General features: G+C 43.2%; 1 protein-coding gene across 3 annotated transcripts in view; it reads left to right on the top strand.

Moving 5' to 3' along the window:
• The window catches only part of MCPH1 (microcephalin 1), a 207,842-nt gene that overhangs the window by 19,040 nt on the left and 164,386 nt on the right, over positions 1–24,416 (top strand). For 2 of the 3 annotated variants that reach the window (XM_069973444.1, XM_069973443.1), the window contains exons 1-7: positions 3,019–3,129; positions 7,821–7,912; positions 14,423–14,541; positions 15,897–15,981; positions 17,159–17,273; positions 19,827–19,961; positions 23,773–23,859. In XM_069973444.1, the coding sequence (XP_069829545.1) occupies positions 3,078–3,129; positions 7,821–7,912; positions 14,423–14,541; positions 15,897–15,981; positions 17,159–17,273; positions 19,827–19,961; positions 23,773–23,859 (685 nt within the window). In that variant the 5' untranslated portion in view covers positions 3,019–3,077. Of the gene's footprint in view, positions 1–3,018; positions 3,130–7,820; positions 7,913–14,422; positions 14,542–15,896; positions 15,982–17,158; positions 17,274–19,826; positions 19,962–23,772; positions 23,860–24,416 lie in introns of those variants that run through there. The other variant, XM_069973445.1, reaches the window with a different exon arrangement.

Genomic DNA, 24,416 nt, shown 5'->3' with positions numbered 1-24,416 from the left:
ACACGGGGAATGCAGAAAAGCGAAGTAATTTGTCGGCTGCGGTTCTAGGGGGAGATTTATCAAACATGGTGTAAAGTGAAACTGGCTCAGCTGACCCTAGCAACCAATCAGATTCCACCTTTCATTCCTCACAGACTCTTTGGGAAATGAAAGGTGAAATCTGATTGGTTGCTAGGGGCAACTGAGCCAGTTTCACTTTACACCATGTTTGATAATTCTCCCCCCTAGTGTACACCCCTGATGCAGGCAGCAATACATTGGTACAGGACCTGCTTTTGTTTATGGACCTTAGCGTCTGCTTGTTGTTTCTACTAGGTAGATTTAGACCAGTTTTACACTTGCTGGGATAGGGAAGATTAGTGTGTCTGATGTTAGGCTACAGGGGTTGTCCTGCGAAAATCTTTTTCTTTCAAATCAACTGGTGTCAGAAAGTTATATAGATTTGTAATTTACATCTATTTAAAAATCTCAAGTCATTCTATACTTATCAGCTGCTGAATGTCCTGCAGGAAGTGGTGTTTTCTTTTCAGTCTAACACAGTGCTCTCTGCTGCCACCTCTGTACATGTCAGGAACTGTCCAGAGCAGGAGAGGTTTTCTATGGGGATTTGCTGCCGCAGTTCCTGTCTCGGCTGGAGGTGGCAGCAGAGAGCACTGTGTCAGACTGGAAAGAAAACAACAGCTGATGAGGATGAGAAGACTGAAGTTTTTTAAACAGAACTAAATTACAGATCTATATAACTTTCTGAAACCAGTTGATCTGAAAGAAAACGATTATAATACACTCTGATCGCCCCTCCCAATTATATCTCTTGGGGAGACACAGTGCTTTATGCCTCCTTGGGGGAGGGGGGTCATGGGGGGGTAATGCTTTATACCTTACTAGGGAGGGGCCCAGTGTAATAGGGAGGCACAGCGATTAAGGGGGAGGACCAGTGTCTTAGCTCTTATCCACTAGATTTCATGGCCGTTGATCCAGGGATTACTATGATTGCCATATTAGAGTCGGGAATTTGTTCTCCCTGTGATGGGACAATTCTCACCTGCCTCATAAAGGTTTTTGCCTTTCTCTGGATCAACAGTTTGCGTTTTATGCAAGTTAAACTTGATGGACAGCACCCCCTCTCAGCCCCTGCCCTATGCTACAGACTAGCTTCTATAAAAGTATTACTCGCCATCTTCCCTCATGTCCTTTACTGAAATTATTAAAGGGATTATCCAGGAAAAGTTTTTAAATATTGTTGCAAGTATATAGAAAACAATAAAGGACCTATGCTTACCTTTCTGCGCTTATCTCAGCAGTGACAGCTCACCTAGCCGATCACTGGCCATGGTGCTGTCCCGTTTAATCCCTTTAAGGTTAAAAAACAAAACAGAGTTGTGTGGGTGACAGTACAGTCCTGCTCAATCTGGTATAGGGTGCAGAGAGACGTAGCTGCTCACTGGGCAGCAGTGATGAGCGAATAGTGAAATATTCGAATATTCGAACGAATATCCTGCGAATGTTCGAATATTCGATCCCATTAAAGTCTATGGGAACAAGTATTCGATTAGTGAAAAACATCTATTTGACCATTTAGAGGGTGAAACCGGAAGCTGGGGGATTTGAACGCTTATCGAATATTCGCGGGATATTCGTACGAATATAGAATATTCGAATATCTCACTATTCGCTCATCACTACTGGGCAGTACAGTTGCCTAGTTGTCAGTTTAGGGCAATAATTAGCAGGCTAAAATGTGTACCTGAATTTGCACAAAAAATGTGTTGCAATTTTTGGTGCACCTTAAGCCACGCCCCCTTTCAGCAAGGTCACACACCTAGAGATGAGCGAACCTGGAGCATGCTGAAGTCCATCCGAACCCGAACGCTCGGCATTTGATTAGCGGTGGCTGCTGAAATTGGATAAAGCCCTAAGGCTATGTGGAAAACATGGATATAGTCATTGGCTGTATCCATGTTTTCCAGACAACCTTAGAGCTTTATCCAAGTTCAGCAGCCCCAGCTAATCAAATACCGAATGATCGGGTTCGGATCGACTTGAACCTGAACCCGGTTCGCTCATCTCTACACGCACCCTTGTACACTCTCAGAAGAATGTTAACAAGACTGGGTATTGTAGTGTAGGTAACAAAAGTAATTTAAAGGGGAACTATGTATGTAACTAGGTATGTCTCTTACCTTGAATCTACAAGCCAGAGCACCACTAGGAGCCCCACCTAGGAGCACCCCCAGAGTGCTGAGCCAGCCTGTTCCTTCTGATGATAATCAATGGAACGGATGGGCCAGACCCGCGCTCTGGAGACGAGCAGTGCTCCTAATGGTGCTGCCGGCCATGGATTCAACTACTAACCGCATGGGAATGGCGCCGAGGAGGAAGGTAAGAGACATACCATCCTCCTCAGCACCCTGTGCACATACCCTCTCACCTGCCGTAAGTTCCCCTTTAAAATAACATAACAGAAGATGAAAGGAAGATACAGATGGAATGTAATCATTACCCTGGCAGGATCTTGGTTAGAGGTGCGGAGTCTGGTGCAGGGGTAGGGAACCTTGGCTCTCCAGCTGTTGCAAAACTACAACTCCCATCATGCCTGGACAGCCAAAGCTTTAGCTAGGCATGATGGGAGTTGTAGTTTTTCAACAGCTGGGGGGCTGGATTTTTAACAATTTCCACACTACTTCCTATAATTGTTGCAGCCATGGGAGAAAATACTGGTAACCAGACTTGAAGAAACGTCTTACTACCGCACTGTGTGAACAGATCTCACTACAATGTGATCACATCCTGAGTAATCAGCCCCTTAGCCCAGTGCTGCTGTAATAATACATGATGTCAGGCAGGCTTATCGGAGAGCACAATATACGATCGCCATACACGACACTAAAGATGCTCTCAGTCACTGGGTGTACACTGTACCGAACACACTGACAGGATGAAGCGCCAGCCGCAGCTTCCGCCCCCGGACCTCGGCATCAGCTGGACAGCGGCAGCAGCGGCGCCGGGTGATGACGTCAGGGGGCGGAAGTCAGGTTTGAAGCTGTGGCGGGGACGAGAGCCGGAGCTGCTGCCGTGTGATGTTCCCTATGGCGCTGACACCAGGCGGCGGGGGTGGCAGTATTCTCACAGGTAACGCCTAGCTGATATATATATATATATATATATATATATATATATATATATATATATATATATATAATCACTCCAGCTGTTGCAAAACTACTACTCCCATCATGCCTGAACAGCCAAAGCTAAAGCTTTGGCTGTCCAGGCATGATGGGAGTTGTAGTTTTGCAACAGCTGAAGAGCCCAGGTCCCTACCCCTGAGTTAGACTTTTTCCCACTGCTGAGGTTGCCATGACTACGGACAGTCTCCGTGCCATCCCATGTGCTCTGCAGATTGGCATGGAAGAGGCGCAGCCCCACTGGCCTGGCAAGTTCCCATAGATAACACCTGGGATGGCACGGTGGCAGTGACCCTTTAAATTTTATTGTATTGTTGCCAAGTAACCAAAGCGGCAGCTGGTGAGTGACCACGTGTGGTGCCATGCCCTTGTGGTCAATAACATAAGGCGCTGCTATACAATTGTAGCTTGAGGGCAGCAGCAACTTTGCAGAAAAGTTTTGGGACAACAATTGAAACTTTTATCGCCCTCCTGGGGATTCAGATACATTCGCTTTAAGTATTGCCGATGAATAGAACGGTGTCCTTCTTTTGAACCGTGGCCAGCTTCCCGTGCATGTCGCCGATCTATTACTGAGGACCGGCCCAGGAAACCCCCGCACCTCTTTGATTTCTAATGGAGGGGGTTTCCTCTTACATGCCAGCCCCATCTCCAGCGCTTCAGCCTGTGCCGGTGCTTGGCAATAGACTGGGAGCTGTGCATGGGAACCAGGATGTGGTTCAAAATAAGGACTGCAGCACTGGCTTCTCCGTGCTATTCATGTGCAACACTTAAAGCTGATGGGGGAACCTGTCACCCCTGGAAGGCCCCCCGAACCCACGCTTCCCCTGGATACGCCCCCCCCCCCCCTCCCCCCTCCCCCCTCCCCCCTCCCCATACTTACCTTATCCTGCCTGTCCTGCTCCTAATGCAGGTTGTGCCGCGGAGATACGGACGTTCAGTATCCAAATGAGCGGCAATGAGTCTGACGTCCAAAGGAAAATATTTCCTATGGATGATGGAATCGTCTCCTCTCATTTGCATATTGAGCGTGCAGATGAGCGGGCGGCCGTATCTCTGCAGCGGGAGTGGCTGGATGGAGTAAGTATGGTGGGGGGCGTATCCAGGGGTGATCGGTTTCCTTTAAAAGAACCTCTCCTCTATCCACAGGATAAGAGTCAGGTGTCAGATCACGAAAAGAGTCCAACTGCTGGGACCTCCTGCGATCTCTAGAATGTTACCACCTGCCAGCCGTCACTTCACTCCTTGTCTCTGAAGCTGACGGAATTCGCCAAGTGCTGTCCTCACTCATCTCCTGCAGCTGAATAGACAATGATTATAGCAGCAGCATGCATGAGTTCTAGAGACCATAGGAGTCCCTGCACAACTAGACACTTAGGGGGAGATTTATCAAAGGGTGTAAAATTTAGACTGGTGCAAACTACCCAAAGCAACCAATCACAGCTCAGCTTTAGGCAGTGCTGAAAGGAAAGCTGAGCTGTGATTGGTTGCTGTGGGCAGTTTGCACCAGTCTAAATTTTACACCCTTTGATAAATCTCCCCCTTAGGGTCCTATTCCACGGGCTGAGCAATGATGTAAACGAGTGCTGATCTGCTAGATCGGTGCTCTTTACTGGGCCTATTCCACGGCCCCGATGATCGTTGAGCGAGGGCTGCAGGGACATCGTTACCGATGTCCTTGCAGCCCTTGCAGCAAAACATTACCTTTCCAGGCTCCTTCTGCGCTCCGTCTTCTTTCCCGGGTCCCGCGGCGTAGCATCAGCTTCGGTACGGCCTGACTGAGCTGTCAGACCACTCAGCCATTCACTGCCCGCAGCGGTCCCAGCCAGTGATTGGCTGAGCGGTCTGACAGCTCAGTTAGGCCGCTCCAAAGCTGCTGATGCTGTGCCGCGGGACCCAGGGAGGAAGACGGCTATGCGCGGTGGGGGACCGATGATTTTAGGTCTGGCCCTAAATTAACGATCATTGGCTGATCGTTTTCTCTATTCCACCGAGCGATAATCGGCCGAATGGGGCCGATTTGGCCAGTAATCGCTCCTGTGGAATAGGCCCCTTAGGGTCTTCTTACACTGAGCGATTTTTAACAATAAACAATCAACGACACACAAGCGTTTTTTCCATCGTTCCCTGCATTTACACAGAACGATTGTCATTTAAATTCGAATGATTTAACGATTTTCCATTTTTCGGACCGCGGCCCGATTCCCGTGTACGGCGCCGTTCTATGCACCGGATCCGGCCGGTGCTCAAGCACTGGAGGTAGGCCGGGCGCCCCCAGTGGGAGGGAATTCCCTCCTTCATTCTAATGGAGCCGCGTCATACAGGGGAGGGAATTCCCTCCCACTGGGGGCGGCCCGGCCTACCTCCAGTGCTTGAATGCTGGTGGTACATCCTCTTTAAGTTACATACTGGACTCTGATAAGGGAGAGTTGTTATCTTGGGAAAAATGTAGACACATGTATGATATCCCTCCCCATCAGCAGGTTTTATTTGAACAACTGTTCTTTTGCTATTAATAGAGTTAAAGGGGTACTCCAGCGGGGCGGGGGGGGGGGGGGCATTTTTTCCCGGGGACCGGGAAGGAGGTTTCTGAGGGAAACGATGGCCAGTCAGTGACAGAGGCGGGATCTGAGCACACTTGAAACGGATCCTGCCTCCGTCACTGACTGGCTGAGTGGACCTGAGACGTCACGTCTCGGGCCCGCATCAGACACCAGGAAGCGGCTGGGAACTGGGGACCGGTGCGCCCCGATGCAGGACCCGCCCCTGGAACCAAGGAAGTGAGTGGACATCGTTCCCCTCAGCCATCTCCTCCCCGGTCCCAGGAAGAAAATGCCCCCCCCCCCCCCCCCCCCCCCCCCCGCTGGAGTACCCCTTTAAATCTTGTGCGACGGCAGAAAAAACTAATGATTTTGATTTTCTATGCTCCAATTCTTCTCCCACCTTATCTCTTTGACAAATATACCGTAGGATATGTGTTGATTCCTTACACAAATCTCCTCCCCCTTTTCTCCGGAAATTGTCTAAAGAAATACAAACAGATAATTTGGAACAAAAATTGCTAAATAGCATCCGATATGTTACTGCAGCCACTCCCAGTGTGAGATTGAGGGAAATCCACTTCCGGCTACTCCATAAGGCAATTTACGCTTTTAACTTTTCTTACTCCACCATGCCAGATGATTTCTTGACATATTGTCCGAAATGTAAAGAACCTAGCGCAGATTTATTACACTGTGTTTGGTCTCGTTCTCAAATTCAGACATACTGGCAATTAGTACAAACCCTTATTCAGAATACATGGAATGAATTCATACCTCTAACTTTACTCAGTTATGTTTTTCATGTTGTGGTGGCCGGGGATGGAGATCTCTCTGAAAAACCTATAGCCTCAAAATGTATTCATCTTACTCTGTTATTGGCCTTAAAAGGCTTACTAAACCACTGGATCTCTGACACTTCCCACTATTTCTGAGCTAACAACCTCGCTTAAAGAAACTCTTTGGCAAATGCTGGATGCAATCCGCAACAAAGATGTTTCCACAAATTTTTTTTATAAAAAAAATGGAAATTCTTTCTCATAAAGGTTATGTCGCAGGAGGAGAGGGAAGCTGTTATGAAACACTTTTGTAATACTGTTTGGTAACAGATAGCGGAGGCAAAGGGCACCCTAGGGGTACTCAGAGCTCCTTAAAGGGGTAGTGCGGCGTTAAGAAATTATTCATAGAATAACACATATTACAAAGTTATACAACTTTGCAATGTATGTTATATATGTGAATGGCCCCCTTGCCTGTGTGCCCCCACCCCCGCACGTGGACCCGGAAGTGTGTGGTGCATTATACATACCTGTCACGTGCCGACCCCCGTCCCTGATCTTTTGTGCCACGACGTCATCTTCGGACGGACAGCCGAAGCTCTCCGATCGTCTCGAGTGCCGGCCGCCCTCTGCCACGTCATCAGCTGCTCAGCCGCAATTGGCTGAGCACAGTTATGATGTATGTTGTATAACTTTGTAATGTGTGTTATTCTGTGAATAATTTCCTAGCGCCGCACTACCCCTTTAATTATATTAAAGATAGAGATTCTTTAACTACATTTCTTTCTATCCTTTGGAGCATTAATTTTTGTTCTTTTAGATTCTATTGTTTATAGCTAAATTGTTTTCAAACTTGCTATATTGTATCATATATATATATATATATATATATATATAATATATATATATATATATATATATATAATATATATATATTATATCTTCCTTTAATATGTAACTGTATTGTTATTGATAAAATTAGAAAAATTCAATAAATATATTTGGAAAAAAAAAAAGATGGGGAAAAAACAAACAAACATACAAAAAAAAAAACAAAACTGCCATATTGTGCAAAAGCAGGTGGTAACATAATGGGCATGTTCATTATTCGGATGGTTGTAACAAGTTACGGCCGTTATTACATACTGTGCGCGGCTGGTAAAAATCCCATGGACTTCACTGGAGCATATTATTATATTAGTAAAATACAAGTGTATTTTTACCTCAAAATTATGGCGGTATTTTACTTTTATTTTATGATGTCTGAACATAGCCTTACATACACCCTCACATCTTTCTTCCTTTAATATTTGCAGGAGTTGTAGCATTTGTAGACGTGTGGTCGTCTAACAGGACAGAAAATTACTCCAAATTGTTCACCCAGCAACTTCTCAACCTTGGGGCAAAGGTAACCTTTATTTTTATTTTTGTATGTGTAGTAAAGTATACCGCTATAACCTACTGTCTAAGGCTGGGTTCACTCTATGTTTCTGCAAAAAAACTGTTTGAAAAACGCATGGAATAACAAATGCATTTGTTTGCATCCATTTTTCCATTGACTTCCATTATAAAAAAAGGATCAAAATGCATCCGTTTTTTTTTTTTTTTACGTACACAAAAATAAGATCAGCTGCATTGTTGTGTACGTTAATGGAAAAAATGGATGCACACAAATGCATCTGTTTTTCCATCTGTTTTTTGCAAAAACGTATGAAAAAAACTGATTGCAAAAATGTAGTGTGAACCCAGCCACAACCTGAGTCACACTACGGCCACAAGAAAGCCACATTGCCTGTGAACTGTCAATTATTTCCTAACAACGGCTGGAAAAAATTCACAGGTCAATTATTTGTGCGGCCGTATTGAACAGTGCCCGTTGTTCAGTACACTGTGTGAACAAAGGCCATTGTTTCAGTTGAATTCAATGATCTTTTTTTTTCTGGTAAGAACGGCCGTTGTTTTAATTGGCAACAACAGCCATTCTTGTCTGAAAAAAATACACTGTCTGAACATAGCCTTATAGTCATGTCACAAATAATTTGTATTTTTACAATAGCCAGATCATCCCTTATGATGATCGATGGATAATCTATATTTGATAGTTTTTAATCTTCATTTACACTAGGTCTTTACCACTGAAAGCAAGTATTTTATTTTTTAAAAGATGTAATAAATCCCAGTGTTTTGGGAACAGTACTGCAGGGGTAGACCCATCTTGGAAGAAAAACAAAATTACTGTAAGGGTAGCTTTACCGGATCCGCAGTAAAATCCACTGCGGATCCTAGTAGTGTGAAGGTCTCTGGGGTTAGGCTAGTTTCACGCTGCGTTTTTGCAATCCGTTTTTTTCATCAGTTTTTTTGCAAAAAAAACAGATGAAAAAAACGGATGTGTGTGTGCATCAGTTTTGATCCGTTTTTCCATTGACTTCCATTGTAAAAAAAAAAAAAAAAAAAAAAAAGATCCGTTTTTTTGACGGACACAAACGTTGCTGACACTACTTTTGTGTCCGTTATAAAAAACGGATCCGTTTTTTAACAATGGAAGTCAATGGAAAAAAAGGATCAAAACGGATGCACACTAATGTATCCATTTTTTCCATCTGTTTTTCATCTGATTTTTGCAAAAAAACGGATGAAAAAAAAGCAGTGTGAACCTAGCCTTACATACCCACAGCGGAATTTTCATTCCACTGTGGATATGTGACCCGGCCCCTTTATCTCCCCCAACCCCCCCCCCCCCGCAGCATATATTACCTGCTCGGCGCCGCGGCTGTCTGTAAAGCTCCCGTCTCCCCTCGCTCCCCATCAGCCAATCAGTCCACGGCAGCACTGATTGGCTGAAGGGGACTGACGGGAGCCTCACACAGATGCGGCGCCGAGTAGGTAATCTATGCTGCGGGGGGGGGGGGGGGGTTAAAGGGGCCGGGTCACATATCTGCATCTGACTGAAAATTCCGCTGCAGGTATGTAACCCCATCGATCTTCACACTACCAGGACCCGCAGCAGATTTCGCTGCAAACTCGCAGCGTGAAATCCGCTGTGGATTCGGTACGTGTGAAGCTACCCTCAGGCTGGTCTCACACTACGTTTTTTTTCATCCGGTTTTGCAAAATCCTTTTTTTTTTTTTTTTAATGTAAACAAAAACACACTTGACCTTTTTTTTTCTGTCCGTAAAAAAAGGGAGTGCGTTTCGATCAGTTTTAGTTTTTTTATAGTGGAAGTTAATCGAAAAACGCATCAAAATGGATGCACACAAATGCATCAGTTCTTTGCAAAAATGGATAAAAAAAAAAAAAAGCATTGAAAAAACGTAGTGTGAACTTGGCCTTATCTAACCTTTTAAATCAATTCATTCCTCTTCTCATATATTTTAGTCCAGACCTCCATTCCTAACAGACTCCTGGATTGAGTTCTCCCAGTAATCCCTGCTGGTGCAGTTTATATATAGAGCCTGCTGTATGAATTTACATTCTGGAAAGTCACATCTTACACCGGGCACTTTATAGTAATGTAAAGAGGAAAAAACCCTGTCCTTTTACATTATGAGTTCAGCCAAGCGGTTAATAGTTTATTCTTACAAGTGACATTTATAGCACATCCATGGGATATATCACTGGAAGGGTTTCATTAGAGGAAGGCCATACTTACTGCTACAAGGACATGCTTGTTTCATTACCAAGTCCTAGCAGGATGCAGACAAGACCCAATGTTATATGTGACTGATCAACAGCTACTGTTCCAGAGGGAGTAGAGGATTAGTATTACACTGGTACACAGGGATGACTTCTGTAAGGTGCCAGTCACCATCTTGGCTAAGGGCCCTATTACACGGGATGATTATCGTTTGAATTTAAACTATAATCGTTGATTATTGCCTGTAATTGCAGGCAACGATCAAAAAATCTTTCGTATATCGTTGATCTTTGATTTAGATCTGAACCCAAAATTATCGTTAACCGTTCGCTGTAATTCCACATTCGTTCGCTCAAGTTCCACATTTGTTCACTAATCGTTCAGTGTAATTGCACATTAGGGTCATATTACACAGATCGATTTTTAACGATTAACGACTAACGATAAATGATCGCAAACGAGATTGTTTATCGTCAACCTGAAATCGTTCACCATATTACACAGAGCGATGGTCGTTAGTTACAATCGTTAGTTACGATCGTTACTATGATCGTTTATTCCTTCTGATCCCAGCAAAACAATGGACAATGTGCAATTACACTAAACGATTAGTGAACAAATACGGAACTTGAGCGAACGAATGTGGAATTACAGCGAATGATTAACGATAATTTTAGGACCCTATTACACGGGACGATTATCGTGCGAAAAATCGTTAAATCATTCGAGTTTAAACGATAATCGTTCTGTGAAAGTGCAGACAATGATCGAAAAACAATTTGTGCGTTAACGTCGATTAAGGGTCCTATTACACGAAGTGATTTTTAACTATCAACGACTAATGGTGATTTTACACGGAACGATTTATCGTTCGAATTTGCATGATAACCATCGAATTCAAACGATAATCGTACGTGTAAACGCAGCGAACGATCAAGCGACGAGCGAGAAATCGTTCATTTTGATCTTTCAACAAGTTTTCAAATCGTTCCGTGTAAACATTCTTTCAACGATTTCACCTATGTGTGAGATAGGCTTAAGCGATCGCATAACGATTTTTCCGTACAATGTATCGCTCCGTCTAAACGCTGATTGTTATTAAAAAAACATTGTTCATTCAAAATCGTTAATTGTGCGATCGGGCAAATTATCACTCTGTGTAAAACCACCATAACAATAAACGATCACAAACGAGATTGTTTATCGTTAACCTGAAATCATTCATCATATTACACAGAACGATAATCGTTGGATACGATCGTTATTGCGATCGTTATTATGATCGTTTATTCCTTCTGATCCCAGCAAAACAAGGAACAATGTGCAATTACACTGAACGATTAGGGGACAAATGGCGGACTTGAGCGAATGTGGAATTACAGCGAACGATTAAGGGCCCAATTACACAGGACGATTATCGTGCGAAAAATCGTTAAATCATTCGTATTTAAACGATAATCGTTCTAATTGCAGGCAACGATTGAAAAATTGTTCGTATGTCGTTGATCGCTGATTTAGATCTGAACCTAAAATTATTGTTAATTGTTCGCTAATCGTTCGCTGTAATTCCACATTCATTCATTCTGCGCTTTTTCGCTAATCGTTCAGTGTATTTGCACATTGCCCATTTTTTTGCTGGGATCAGATGGAGTAAACGATCATAGTAACGATCGCAAGAACAATCGTAACTAACAATTATCGTTCTGTGTAATGGTAATGGTGAACGATTTCAGGTTAACGATAAACAATCTCGTTTGCGATAGTTTATTGTTATGCTGCATTTACATGGAGCGATAATTTGCCAAATCGATCGTTTAGCGATTTTGAAGCAACGATTTGGTTTTTATAACGATCAGCGTTTAGATGAATAAATTGTTAGAAAATTTGTTTGAAAATGCGTAAGAAAAATCGTTATTGCGATGAATGAATGATTTCTCGCTCATCGTTTGATCGTTTGCTGTGTTTACACAGTACGATTATCGCTCAAATGCGATCGTTTATATGAAAATTCGAACAATAATTGTTCTGTGTAAACGCAGCATAACACTCCTATATGGTAGATTAAGGGCCGCAATGAGCATATCACTCTGTACACAAGGTGGTTTAGCAGTGGGGGTATACAAGCTGTCTGACAGGACCCATTGTCGTTAATCGTTAAAAATCGCTCCGTGTAATAGGACCCTAACGATGATTTTAGGTTCAGATCAACGACATTCAAACGATTTTTCGATTGTTACCTGCAATTGCACAGAACGATTATCCTTTAAATTTGAACGATTTTTTTCGCACGATAATCGTCCCGTATAATAGGGCCCTTAGATCTGAACCTAAACTCATCGTTAATCATTCGTTAATCGTTCGCTGTAATTTCATTTGTTCGCTCAAGTTCCACATTTTTTCACTAATCGTTCAGTGTAATTGCACATGGTCCATTGTTTTGCTGGGATCAGGAGGAATAAACAATCATAGTAACGATCACAATAACAATCGTAACTAACGACCATTGTTCTGTGTAATATGGTGAATGATTTCAGGTTAATGATAAACAATCTCGTTTGCGTTCGTTTATCGTTAGTCGTTAATCGTTAAAAATTGCTCCGTGTAATAGGACCCTAAGAGTCTCCTAGTCACACCTATACTTTATGGTATTTATGGGATGTCCCATGCTGTATATGTTGTCTGAATACTTTCTTGTATGTAACGATCGTTATAGTAACTATATTCAGAGGCACTTTACAATACAGAGGGTAAATGTGCAAACAAAATTAGACTTTACACACAAAACCATTCAGCAATTCAAACAAGGAGTGAGAAGCCTGCTGACAAGAGCTTACAGTCTATGAGGGTGACGCGTATAAGACATAGACATAGGAGTAGCTACACTACACACTACACTAACATTGTATTCAATTACTCTGTAACCCCAGACAATAAATCTTTTTGGGTTATTGAAAAAAAAGTTATTTTTTTATTGTGTGTTATTGTGCTGTTCTTTGCCTATGCTTCATGGATACTACACTGAGCGTGCGGTTAGGTATTCTCTACTAAACCAGCGCTTCTCAAACTATGAGATGAGCCTCACCAGTAGAGCACCCCCTAGTTGTTGGTGAGGGTGCAGCAGGGAAGGCAAGGCTTGCTGCACAGGGTCCCGGCGTACTGCTCTCCCGCCCAGCCAATCGGTGTATTCCACAGCCGCAGCCACTGATTGGCTGGGCTTGAGAGCAGTACACCGGGACCCCGTGCAGCAAGGAGACAGGTAATGTATACAGACACAGTGGAGCGGGAGCCGAAGGGGTTAAGGGGGCGGCAGAATTACATACTGCTGCGAGTATGTAGTGACAGGGAACTGTCAGACTCGCAGCGATATTTACACTGCGAGTCGGTAGATGTGAAGCTACCCTTAAAGGACTTATCCATCAAAAATCTTTTTTCTTTCAAATCAACTGGTTTCAGAACATTATATAGCTTTGTAATTTACTTCTATTCCAGTCTGACACAGTGCTCTCTGCTGCCACCTCTGTCCATGTCAGGAACTGTCCAGAGCAGCAGCAAATCCCTGTAGAAAACCTCTCCTGCTCGTGGACAGAGGTGGCAGCAGAGAGCACTGTGTCAGACTGCAAAGAATACACCACTTCCTGTAGGATATACAGCAGCTGATAAGTACTGGAAGACTTTGGATTTTTAAATAGAAGTAAATTACAAATCTATATTACTATCCGAAAAAAAAAAAAATTTCTGGAAACCCCTTTAATTTAAAGCGAATGTACCATTATAATAACTGATTTTTTTGTTTTTATTTTACTACCTTGTTGCCGCACGCTCAGTGCCGGCAAGGTAGTGACAGTATTCCCTCCGCTTAGTGACGCGCCTTTATAATCAAGCATGGCTGCCTCACTGAGGGGGAGGGGAAATAGTCACACTGGGGGCATCGGGCCCATCTCCAGTGCATAGAGCAAGTCGCTGTACAAGAAAAACCAGACTGGGGATCACAGCAGCGGCACCATCAACGTAGTGAGATCATAACGGTACATTCACTTTCATTTTATCCAGACTTTAGGAACTAAATGAAAGCAGACTAAGCTATAGTTTTTATTTTTGGACTTTCCCCTAAAATGGTGAGACCCCAGCGCCCTATCGCTCTGTTCCGTGGACTCCAGTAGTAGTTCCATAGGCCCTGCTCTAACCCAGTGAAACGGGGACTTTGTAGCCTCCAATGCACTTTCTGTACCTCTTATTTGTAAGGAGTGACGTTACTTTTCCCTTTTGGTGATTTTCATCTTTAGGTTTCTAAAACGTTCAATAAACAAGTAACTCACGTGGTCTTTAAAGATGGCAGTCAGAGCACATGGGACAAGGCGGTCAAGAGTAAAGTCAAACTGGTTTCCGTCCTTTGGGTAGAGAAGTAAGTATTCCTCTTAAAATAACAAGAAATGATGGATTTATTTGACTGTTATAGCCTTTCCCTTGATAACAAAGAGTGAGGCTACGTTCACACATAGCAAAAGTGGCGGAATGCCGCCTGCCTCCCTGTAGTAATGACAGTCTATGGGACATGTTCATTCTTCAGCGCTGAGAGAGAAGGGGCGCGAGCCTCCCATAGATTGTCATTAAGACAGGGAGGCTGACAGCATTCTGCCACTTTTGCTACGTGTGAACGTAGCCTGATATAGAGAATCATGCGTTAAAAAAGGATACATAAATATAAGAGAATTAGTTACTTTGTATACTTATGTGTCTTCCCTCATATGATTCCTAAGTTGTTGTTGGACAGTGCTTTGGGTGCACTCTAGGGGGCGCTGTTATAGTCACTGCTCCAAATTACTTCTCAATTTCCCAATTGATCTTTGATTGCTGTCTATTCCTTTTGCTTCTGATATTGCCGCTCTCAGTTGTAATAGTTCTATCATATCCCGTGTTTGTGGGCTGATTTGTTTGTTTATTTTTATACTTAAAGTGTCACTGTTGTTGTTTTTTTCTTTTTTTGCAGAAATCAATAGTCCAGGCGATTTTAAGAAACTTTGTAATTGAGTTTATTAGGCAAATATGCCATTATCTGCATTCAAAAAGACTTTCCCCAGCCCCCCCCCCCCTCTCATTATGAGGAAATCTCAGCTCTTTTGCATCAGTCGGGCCCTGTGTAACCTATGGAGAGGGGAGGAGGGAGATTAGTCGCCAGCAGAGAGCAAAGGATTACACAGCGGGACCTGTGTGAAAGCCGTATTAAGAGGTGAGAGAGGTCAGTGCTGACTTCAGAGGAGATAGCCCGGTGATGTAGCTGTAAATTAACTCTTTATTTTCCTGGTGCCTCATCTCCCTCCACCCCTCCCCTCTCCATAGAAAACCATGAAGACAGAGGGTAGAGCTTCAAACTGCTTTTTCATGATAAAAATGCAATTTTCAGCTAATAAATCCAATTACAAAGTTTTTTTTAAAATCGCCTGTACTATTGATTTCTGCAAAAAAATAAATAAATAAATTAAACGACGGTGACACTTTAATATGAAAAACATTTTATCATGCGCAGGTTAAGAACCACATCTTGCACGGTAAAAGCCAAACTCCTTTATCCAAGGAAGTTTAGTATATCTATCTGCTGGGAGCGCATTTTGCCACTAAGGCTTGTTTCATTGGCTAAAGTACAAAAATAGTAGCTTGTGTAAGCGTTAGGCTTCTGACGTGGTGTTTTGCACCCGGTCCCTGATATTAATTTAATATTTTTTTTATGATACCCAAACACCTTGCCTTCGTCTTTTACAGATGTCGAGAGACAGCTGTGCACGTAGAAGAATCTGGGTACCCAGCAATAAATACAAATAATGGATTACCCCAACTTACTAAGAAAGTAAGTAAAGCTAGCCGTATTCTGACTAAGCCTAATAACTATCTTTTATTTGCTTGTTTTACTCCCATCATTCCATAGGCAAAGATAAAGAACAATTACCATCTCTTGTTCATGAAAGTATATTGTCCAAAGGGCTGTATTATACACGATCAGTTAAGTAGATGAGCGCCAATCTGCCAGATCTTTTATTATATTATAGTGATTGTTATTGGCTGAGCCACCAACTCTGCAGTTCTTGTGGTGAGCAGGAGAAGCCAGGAGAAAACTGGGGAGACAGCAGAAGCATCAGGGAGCGTGGACAGGTTAGGTATATACCTTACTATTTTACACTAAAGGAAAGGGCTGCATGGACATCACTAACGATATATATATATATATATATATATATATACACACTGTATGAATATATATTTATTGTTCGTGATGTCCATGCAGCCCTTTCCTTTAGTGTAAAATAGTAAGGTATATACGTCACCTGTCCACGCTCCCTGATGCTTCTGCCGTCTCCCCAGTTTCCTCCTGGCTTCTCCTGCTCACCACAACCACCGAGAGAACTGCAGAGTCAGTGTCTGAAATGACTGACTACTCAGTCAATAAAAATCACGATAGCGAGTGCCTGCTGGTTGTCGCTCCGTGTAATAGTGGTAGCAGACCGCCGCTCTCTTTATTAGGCAGCCTGGACAATCTAAGGATAGTCTGGGTTGCTCCTCCCGCTCCCTGTCTGTGCGTGTAATAGCACAGGTATCGAGCAGGTAACAAGAAGGAAGTGAGCACTCACCTGACAGGTCGACGCTCGCTTCTTCCACCAATATGTTGCTGTGTATTACCGCCTTTAACACATGCGCTTTTTGCTGCATAAGGGTCTGTTCTTACTGAGCAAAAGTGACGGAATCCTATGCGGAGTCACCGCTGCGGACTCCGCTCAGAATCCCACCTGCCTCAGTGTGTCAATGCGTGATGCCTGCACGCCTCCGCTCTCCGCTCAAAGAATTAGCGTGTCACATCAAATATCACAGTTGCGGAAATGCCTGTACATTTGAAATATGTTTAATTTCCCATAATGCATCAGTTTAGATCTCGGTTTCTTAATGACACGGCCCCTTTAACGATATTTGCAGGTTATGGATTTATGCAGTCTTTTTTATAAGTTTACAGAATATATTTAAAACTCTTACAGAGAAAATGTATGCAGCCGAAGGATTTTGTTGAAAGAACGCCAGAAAACGACAGACGACTTGCACGGAAATTTAATAAACTTTGTAAGAATCTTGATGAACAAAAAGCATCTGTAGGTGAGTTGCATCTAATGGTGTTAGTTGTGGTGGCTTGAGGGTTCTGCAGGTTGCCAATCCCTTTTGTGGTGCTGCATTGGCGACCACTACTTACTTTATGGTTACAGAGGAGTGGAGCTCCTATGAATTACAATGTAACACACTAGAAATCTAAATCCCTGGCTTTGAAGGGGGTTTTCTAGGGGTCCCTTTACATGGACCAGTTATCAGCAATGAGTGTTCCTAGAAACCCTAAAGACCCTATTATACGGAACGATTATCAGCCGTATTGGGACGATAATCGTCCCGTGTAATAGAAGACAACGATCAGCTGACATGAACGATGTGGTCTGATCGTTGCTGTAGTTTGTCTTTCAACATGTTTAAAGACAAATGACTGTGATAGCAGCGATCTGCTGCCGTCACTCTGTGAAATAGGAGTGGCAGCAGAAGACCGCCGCTATCCTCTATGGGAGGAGTGTATGCGGTAAGCCCTTGCACCTGTGGGTTGCAGTTGCACCTTCTGGTTTTTTTGCATGTAATAGCACCGGCAATGAACAGGGAACGAGGAGCAAATGAGCGTTGACAGTGCTCATTTGCTCCTCTATGTCGCCCCGTGTAATAGGGGCTTAAGTCGGACAATAATCGGCCTGTAAAAAAGTGCCAGCGATCTTTTGATCAGCAGTAAAGTTTGTCGTTATTGGCCGCCCATGCCTTTGTGTAAAGGGGACGTACAGCCAATATTGGTAGATGTTAAAGGGGTTATCCGGAGAGGTAAAAGTTTTATATACTGTTGCAGATATACAGAAAACAATAAAGAAGCTATGCTTACTTCCCTGCACTCCCCTGGTGACCTCCCACAAGTCTCTGGGTCCCCCACTGGTTGCGGCTCACTCAGTGATTGGCTGAGCGAGCTGTCACCACTGAGACAAGTCTGTCTCAGAAGTGGAAGCGGGATCATTTAGTAGGGGACCAGGTGACCGCATAGCTTTTAAGTATAAAACAGTATATAAAAAGGTTTCCCTCGCCATATGACCACTTTAATGGCCGCACAAATGATCCAGTAATCCCGGCTGCTCGACTTATCGGTCAATTTTATGTCTACATAGCTGTTTAGGGTCTGTCTGCCTTAGGGCAGGTTGTAGACTTTTAGGGTGCCTTCACACGTACCAGATCCGCAGTGGATTTCACTCTGCGAGTTTGTAGCGAAATCTGCTGCGGATCCTGGTAGTGTGAAGTGAATGGGTCACATACCCACAGCAGAATTTTCATTCCATGGCCAGTATGTGACCCGGCCCCTTTAACCCGCCACCGCCCCCGGCCTGCAGCATACATTACCTGCTCGGCGCCACAGCTGTGTGAGGCTCCTGTCAGTGCCCATCAGCCAATCAGTGCTGCCATGCACTGATTGGCTGATGGGGAGCCAGGAGCCTCACACAGCCGCGGCGCCGAGCAGGTAATGTATGCTGCAGGCCGGGGGCGGTGGCGGGTTAAAGGGGCCGGGTCACATACTGGCCATGGAATGAAAATTCTGCTGTGGGTATGTGACCCATTCACTTCACACTACCAGGATACTGCTAGCGGATTTCACACTGCGAGTTTGCAGCGAAATCTACTGCGGATCCGGTACGTGTGAAGCTACCCTTACAAAGTATTTTGAGTACACATAAGGCTTATTAAACATTCTTATTTTTGTACAAATGGGGAAATTTATCAAGGACTTTGCTCCCAGTTTTTGATTTAAGTTTTATTTATGAACCAGTATTCAACTTGCAAATAATTATTGGATGCAATTTTTTTTAATAATCTATCTGTTTTGTGTATTCACCCTATTATTCGCATAATCCAGGATTTGTGCCTTATTTATAATTTGTACAAAAACTAGAAACCCCTCAGGCGCAAGCCTATGTCTGGTCCAGAACATGTGGATACATTTCACTTGATTCGTAGACTAAAAATGCTGTACACAATATATATATATATTTTTTTGTTCAGCGGCGCTAAAGATCATCCGGCCAGTACTGCAGTACCGTCCGGGATGATCTTTTCTGACACTGGCCGGATCACGGAACGGCCGGTTTCGTACAAAGTGTGAACATAGCCTAATTCCGCACGCGAGGCAGGGGGGGAACTAGTCATCTGGGCCTCCTTGTCTGTCAATTACCCCGCAGGGCGCGCGGACAAGATAGAGTGCTGTGACTAAACACAGCCCAGATGACTAGTTCACGGCTCTCCTCCTGCCTCACGCGTGGGTTTAAAATGCATACAGTTATGATGATACCAAATATGTTTAGTCTTTATATTTTTTATTATTATTTTACTGCTTTTGCATAATAATTTCACCTTTTAATGGCAGTTGTAATCTTGCTCCCGTCATGACGCCATAGTGCATCAAGGTGACCCAACTATTATATTTCGGAAACCGGCATTGCCAAGACCTTAAGGATGAAAGCCCAAAATAAAAAAAATAATACAAAATATTTAAATATTCTGGTGTTAGGTTGTATTTTTTCCGCTTTAGCATAGAAATACTGACTTGCTCGCTTATAGAATCTCTTTGTTCTTTCTTTACAGATATCCCTATATTATCATTTGAAGATGATGGAGTGTTATTATACAGCCCCAAAGCAGTTGTTGCAGATCGCTGCAATGCCATGGAAAGAAGAATACAAGAAATGAGGAATAAACGGGAAAATTTATCACCAACAGGTAGAAAAGCCTGCACGGCTTACTCATGGAAATAAGTTTGTTTTGCACATGTCAGAAGTTAGTTCAAATAAGATGGAGGCGCTCCTGCTGTGAAGATGTGTGTCTTTATTTCTTGCTAAAGGATGTAAAATGTTTAGTAAGAGAATATTGCTTCTTATATGTTTTCCTGGGTAGTTTAACCCCTTAAAGACAGCCAATTTCGATTTTTGCGTTTTAGTTTTTTCCTCCTTGTGCTTAAAAAGCCATAGCACTTGCATTTTTCCACTAATTGTACTTTGCAATGACAGGCTGAATTTTTGCATAAAGTACACTGCGAAACCAGAAAAAAATTCAAAGTGTGGTGAAATTGAAAAAAAACAAACGCATTTTGTTTATTTGGGGGAAATGTGTTTTTACGCCATTCGCCCTGGGGTAAAACTGACTTGTTATGCATGTTCCTCAAGTCGTCACGATTAAAACGATATGTAACATGTATAACTTATATTGTATCTGATGGCCTGTAAAAAATTCAAACCATTGTCAACAAATACATGTCACTTAAAACCGCTCCATTCCCAGGCTTATAGCACTTTTATCCTTTGGTCTATGGGACTGTGTTAGGTGTCATTTTTTGCGCCATGATGTGTTCTTTCTATTGGTACCTTGATTGCGCATATACGACTTTTTGATCGCTTTTTATTACAATTTTTCTGGATTTGATGCGACCAAAAATGCGCAATTTTGCACTTTTGGATTTTTTGGCGCTTACGCCGTTTACCGTGCGAGATCAGGAATGTGATTAATTAATAGTTCGGGCGATTACGCACGCGGCGATACCAAATATGTTTATTTCTTTATTTACTTTTATTTATAACCTGGGAAAAGGGGGGTGATTCTGTATTTTATTAGGGGAGGGGCTTTTTATTGACAACAACACTTTATTTATTTTTTTTACACATATACTAGAAGCCCCCCTGGGGTTAGGGTTATTCCCCCCTGGGGTTAGGGTTATTCCCCCTGGGGGACTTCTAGTATATACACTTTGATCTCTCATTGAGATCTTTGCTGTATAGATATACGGCAAAGATCGATGAGATCGGCACTCGTTTGTGCTTCCAGCTGATGCAGCCGATAACAAACGAGTGCCGAGCCGGGGACGGCGCCATCTTGGAGCGGTCCCTGGCCACCTTCAGTTACGAAGATCGCTCCTCCGGGATAACATCCTGGAGGAGCGATCTCCTCCACTAGACACCAGGGAACGGCTGAATCCGGTAATCGGATGCAGCTGTCATGTTTGACAGCTGCATCTGATTACTGTATTAGCGCACACGGCGATCGGACCATGCCCGCTTATACCTGCGTCCCGGGCTACAAGCGGCACCCGGGACCGCCGCGGTTCAGAGCTCTAAACATCCTTACCAGCAATAGGGCGTAAATATACTCCCTTTGTCGTTAAGGGGTTAAAGTGTCACTGTGATATTTTTTTTTTTTTATTTTTATTTTTTGCAGAAATCAATAGTACAGACGATTTTAAGAAACTTTGTAATTGGGTTTATTAGGCAAATCTGCCATTATCTGCATTCAAAAAGAGTTTCCCCAGGTCCTCCCTCCTCCCTCTCATTCACTCCTCATTATCAGGAAATCTCAACTCTTTTACATCAGTCAAGCCCTGTGTAACCTATGGAGAGGGGAGGGGGGAGGAGGAAGCAAGGAGCTTAACCGTCTGCAGAGAACAAAGGATTACACAGTGGGAACTGTATGAAAGCCGGAATTCAGAGGTCAGAAAGGTCAGTGTTTACTTCAGAGGAGAGAGCCCGGTGATGGAGCTGTAAATTAACTCTTTGTTGTCCTGTTTTGGGACCTCAACTCCCTCCACCCCTCCCCTCTCCACAGAAAACCATGAATACGGGGGAGAGCTTCAAACTGCTTTTTCATGGTAAAAATGCATTTTTTGGCTAATAAACCCAATTACAAAGTTTCTTAAAATTGCCTGTACTATTGATTTCTGCAGAAATAATTTAAACGACAGTGACACTTTAAGATTATATTGAACAATACACATTTTGTTTGCTTGAGTAATGGCTCACCATTGGTCAGGGTTGGCTACCATCCATCATTTCCTGAACAATCTGAAGCAATATGGGACTTTCATAGTGGCTATGAAAAACCATTGCCTAAAAACAGTTTGCTTACTGATACTGACACACTGTAAGGGTATCTGCACACTACGGAATACGAGCCAAGACTTCAAGTGGATTCCACCGTGCAGCCGCTGCTTGGAGTTCTGCCCATTTCATAGACTCAATGATATTCACCGGTGAATTCCACCCGAAGAATTGAGGCCGTGCAGCGGAATCCACTTGAAGTCCCTGCGTGTATTCTGTAGTGTGCACATACCCTAATGTTGGTGGCCTCCTCCTGGCATGTAATGGAATGTTTTTCCGCCCAGCAACCGGCATGATGTATCAATATCACACCGGCAGCAGGAAAACTATTTGAATCTCCGCTGCACTGCAATGACACAGCCGCACAGCTTTGTCACTACAATTTTTCCCACCACCTATATGATATTGACACATCATGCCAGATGCCGGGTGAGATAACATTCCATTACATGGCTTCACCGTCCGCAAAAAGGCAAATACCATTGGAGACTAAAAGCGCTAGGATACTAGCATACTACTGTGATCAATATAAATATAAGTGACAACAATACTTGAGTCTCCAAACTGCGGCCCTCCAGCTGTTGCAATACATTTCCCATCATGCCTGGACAGCCAAGTCCAAAGCTTTAGCTGTCCGGACATGATGGGAATTGTGGTTTTGCAACAGCTGGAGGGCTGCAGTTTGGAGAACCATCACTTTCTCTGATACATATGCAAGTATATAGGCAACAATTGATTCTCTTTATTCATGGTTGTACAGTATATACATTGTTATATATTTATGGTTGGATAAATTGGTGTGCACACATTAATAATTACTGTTACACAACTGTTAGGCTGGGTTCACATGTTTTTGTGTTTGCTAATAAAACTGATGGATTTTGATCTGTTTTTTTTAATATTGGAACTGGAAGTCAGCGGAAAAATAGCTCAAAACAAATGCACTCAAGTACATCAAATTTTTTTTTTTTGCTTGCATAAAACTGGTGAAAAAAAAAAGAACTGCAAAAACTTATTGTGAACCCAACCTTACTTAATTTACAGTCATTATGTGTGGTTTGTCATTGTATGGGTGGGTTCATACTGAGGAATTCTCGCGTATAATGTCCGCGGAATTCCGCCGTCTGTCCGCACGTCTTTCCGCCGGCTCCATAGACACCATTCTGTGGGCCGGCGTATTCCGCTATCCGCCGAAAGAAGTGACACGGAAAGGTGCGTGGAATTCCTCAGTATGAACCCACCCTATCACATTTAATACATCATATATTTTAAGGGACTGTTGATGGTTCTATTTTACATAAGCTACACGTGGGATACCAAACGTTATGTTCTCCACGTGTGTAATTATGACGCTGATGCCATTTGTTCAGCAGAAAAGTGTAACCCTCATGCGGTTATGATGATGAAAAAGATGTATAGATCTTAGAATGAGACAATAAAAACAATTATGATAACCTTTTGGGCAATGAGGCTCAAATTTGCTTGGTCACTAAAGGGTTAAAACCAATTAACACTACGTGCGTCACCCTGACGTGTTTCACTGTCAATACCGCTTCTTCAGAGGAATCGGATATTTACTATTGGTTTTCTTTTAGTGCAGAAATGAAATGATATTTTTGCTTCTTTGTTTATTTCTCCGTAAGAACAATGATTGTTTTCTCTTCCAGCGTCTCAGATGTCACAGACGTTTGATTTTCCACCACTCAGACCCTCACTTGGAAATAGCCCTTCCATCACGACAGACTCTCCACATGGTATGTCAGAATGCCGGACCATTATATGGACCAAAACATAAAAACCTTACAGTGGTATACAACTAATACCACTGCTACCAAAGTTATTTCCACAGTCATTATCTCTGTTTAAGTGGGTACGGATATCCAGTTAAAGGGTTTGGCTGGGTTCACTCTGTTGTTTTTCATCCTCTTTTTTGCAAAAACTGATGTATTTGTCAGGGCTGTGGAGTCGGTAAGCCGCAGCTCCGACTCCTGAATTTTATCAGGACCGACTCCCGACTCCGACTCCTGCTCCTTGATAAATGGCCGGTCATATACCAGGGGAGTTATTTATCACACTGATTCAGCAGCTTCTCCCTAATGTCCTACATGATCCTGGGGCGACTTCTGAGGGAATAAAGGAATACTGTATATAAAGCAGCTTCTCCTGTGTGTGCAGTGGATGCAGCCACTCTCCAGCCTCCATGTCCTGAACTCCTCACAACTAGACTAGATGGAGCAGGTGGTTTTTTCCTGCTGACAATCTTCTATGTTTTTAACTAAATATTCACCATACTCAAAGAAACACTGCTAAC

This window comes from Dendropsophus ebraccatus, chromosome 6 (genome assembly GCF_027789765.1).
Source record: "Dendropsophus ebraccatus isolate aDenEbr1 chromosome 6, aDenEbr1.pat, whole genome shotgun sequence".
In the NCBI taxonomy this organism is placed as follows: domain Eukaryota; kingdom Metazoa; phylum Chordata; class Amphibia; order Anura; family Hylidae; genus Dendropsophus; species Dendropsophus ebraccatus.
The sequence above is the reverse complement of the archived record's forward strand: the minus strand, read 5'-3'. Positions and strand labels throughout refer to the sequence as shown.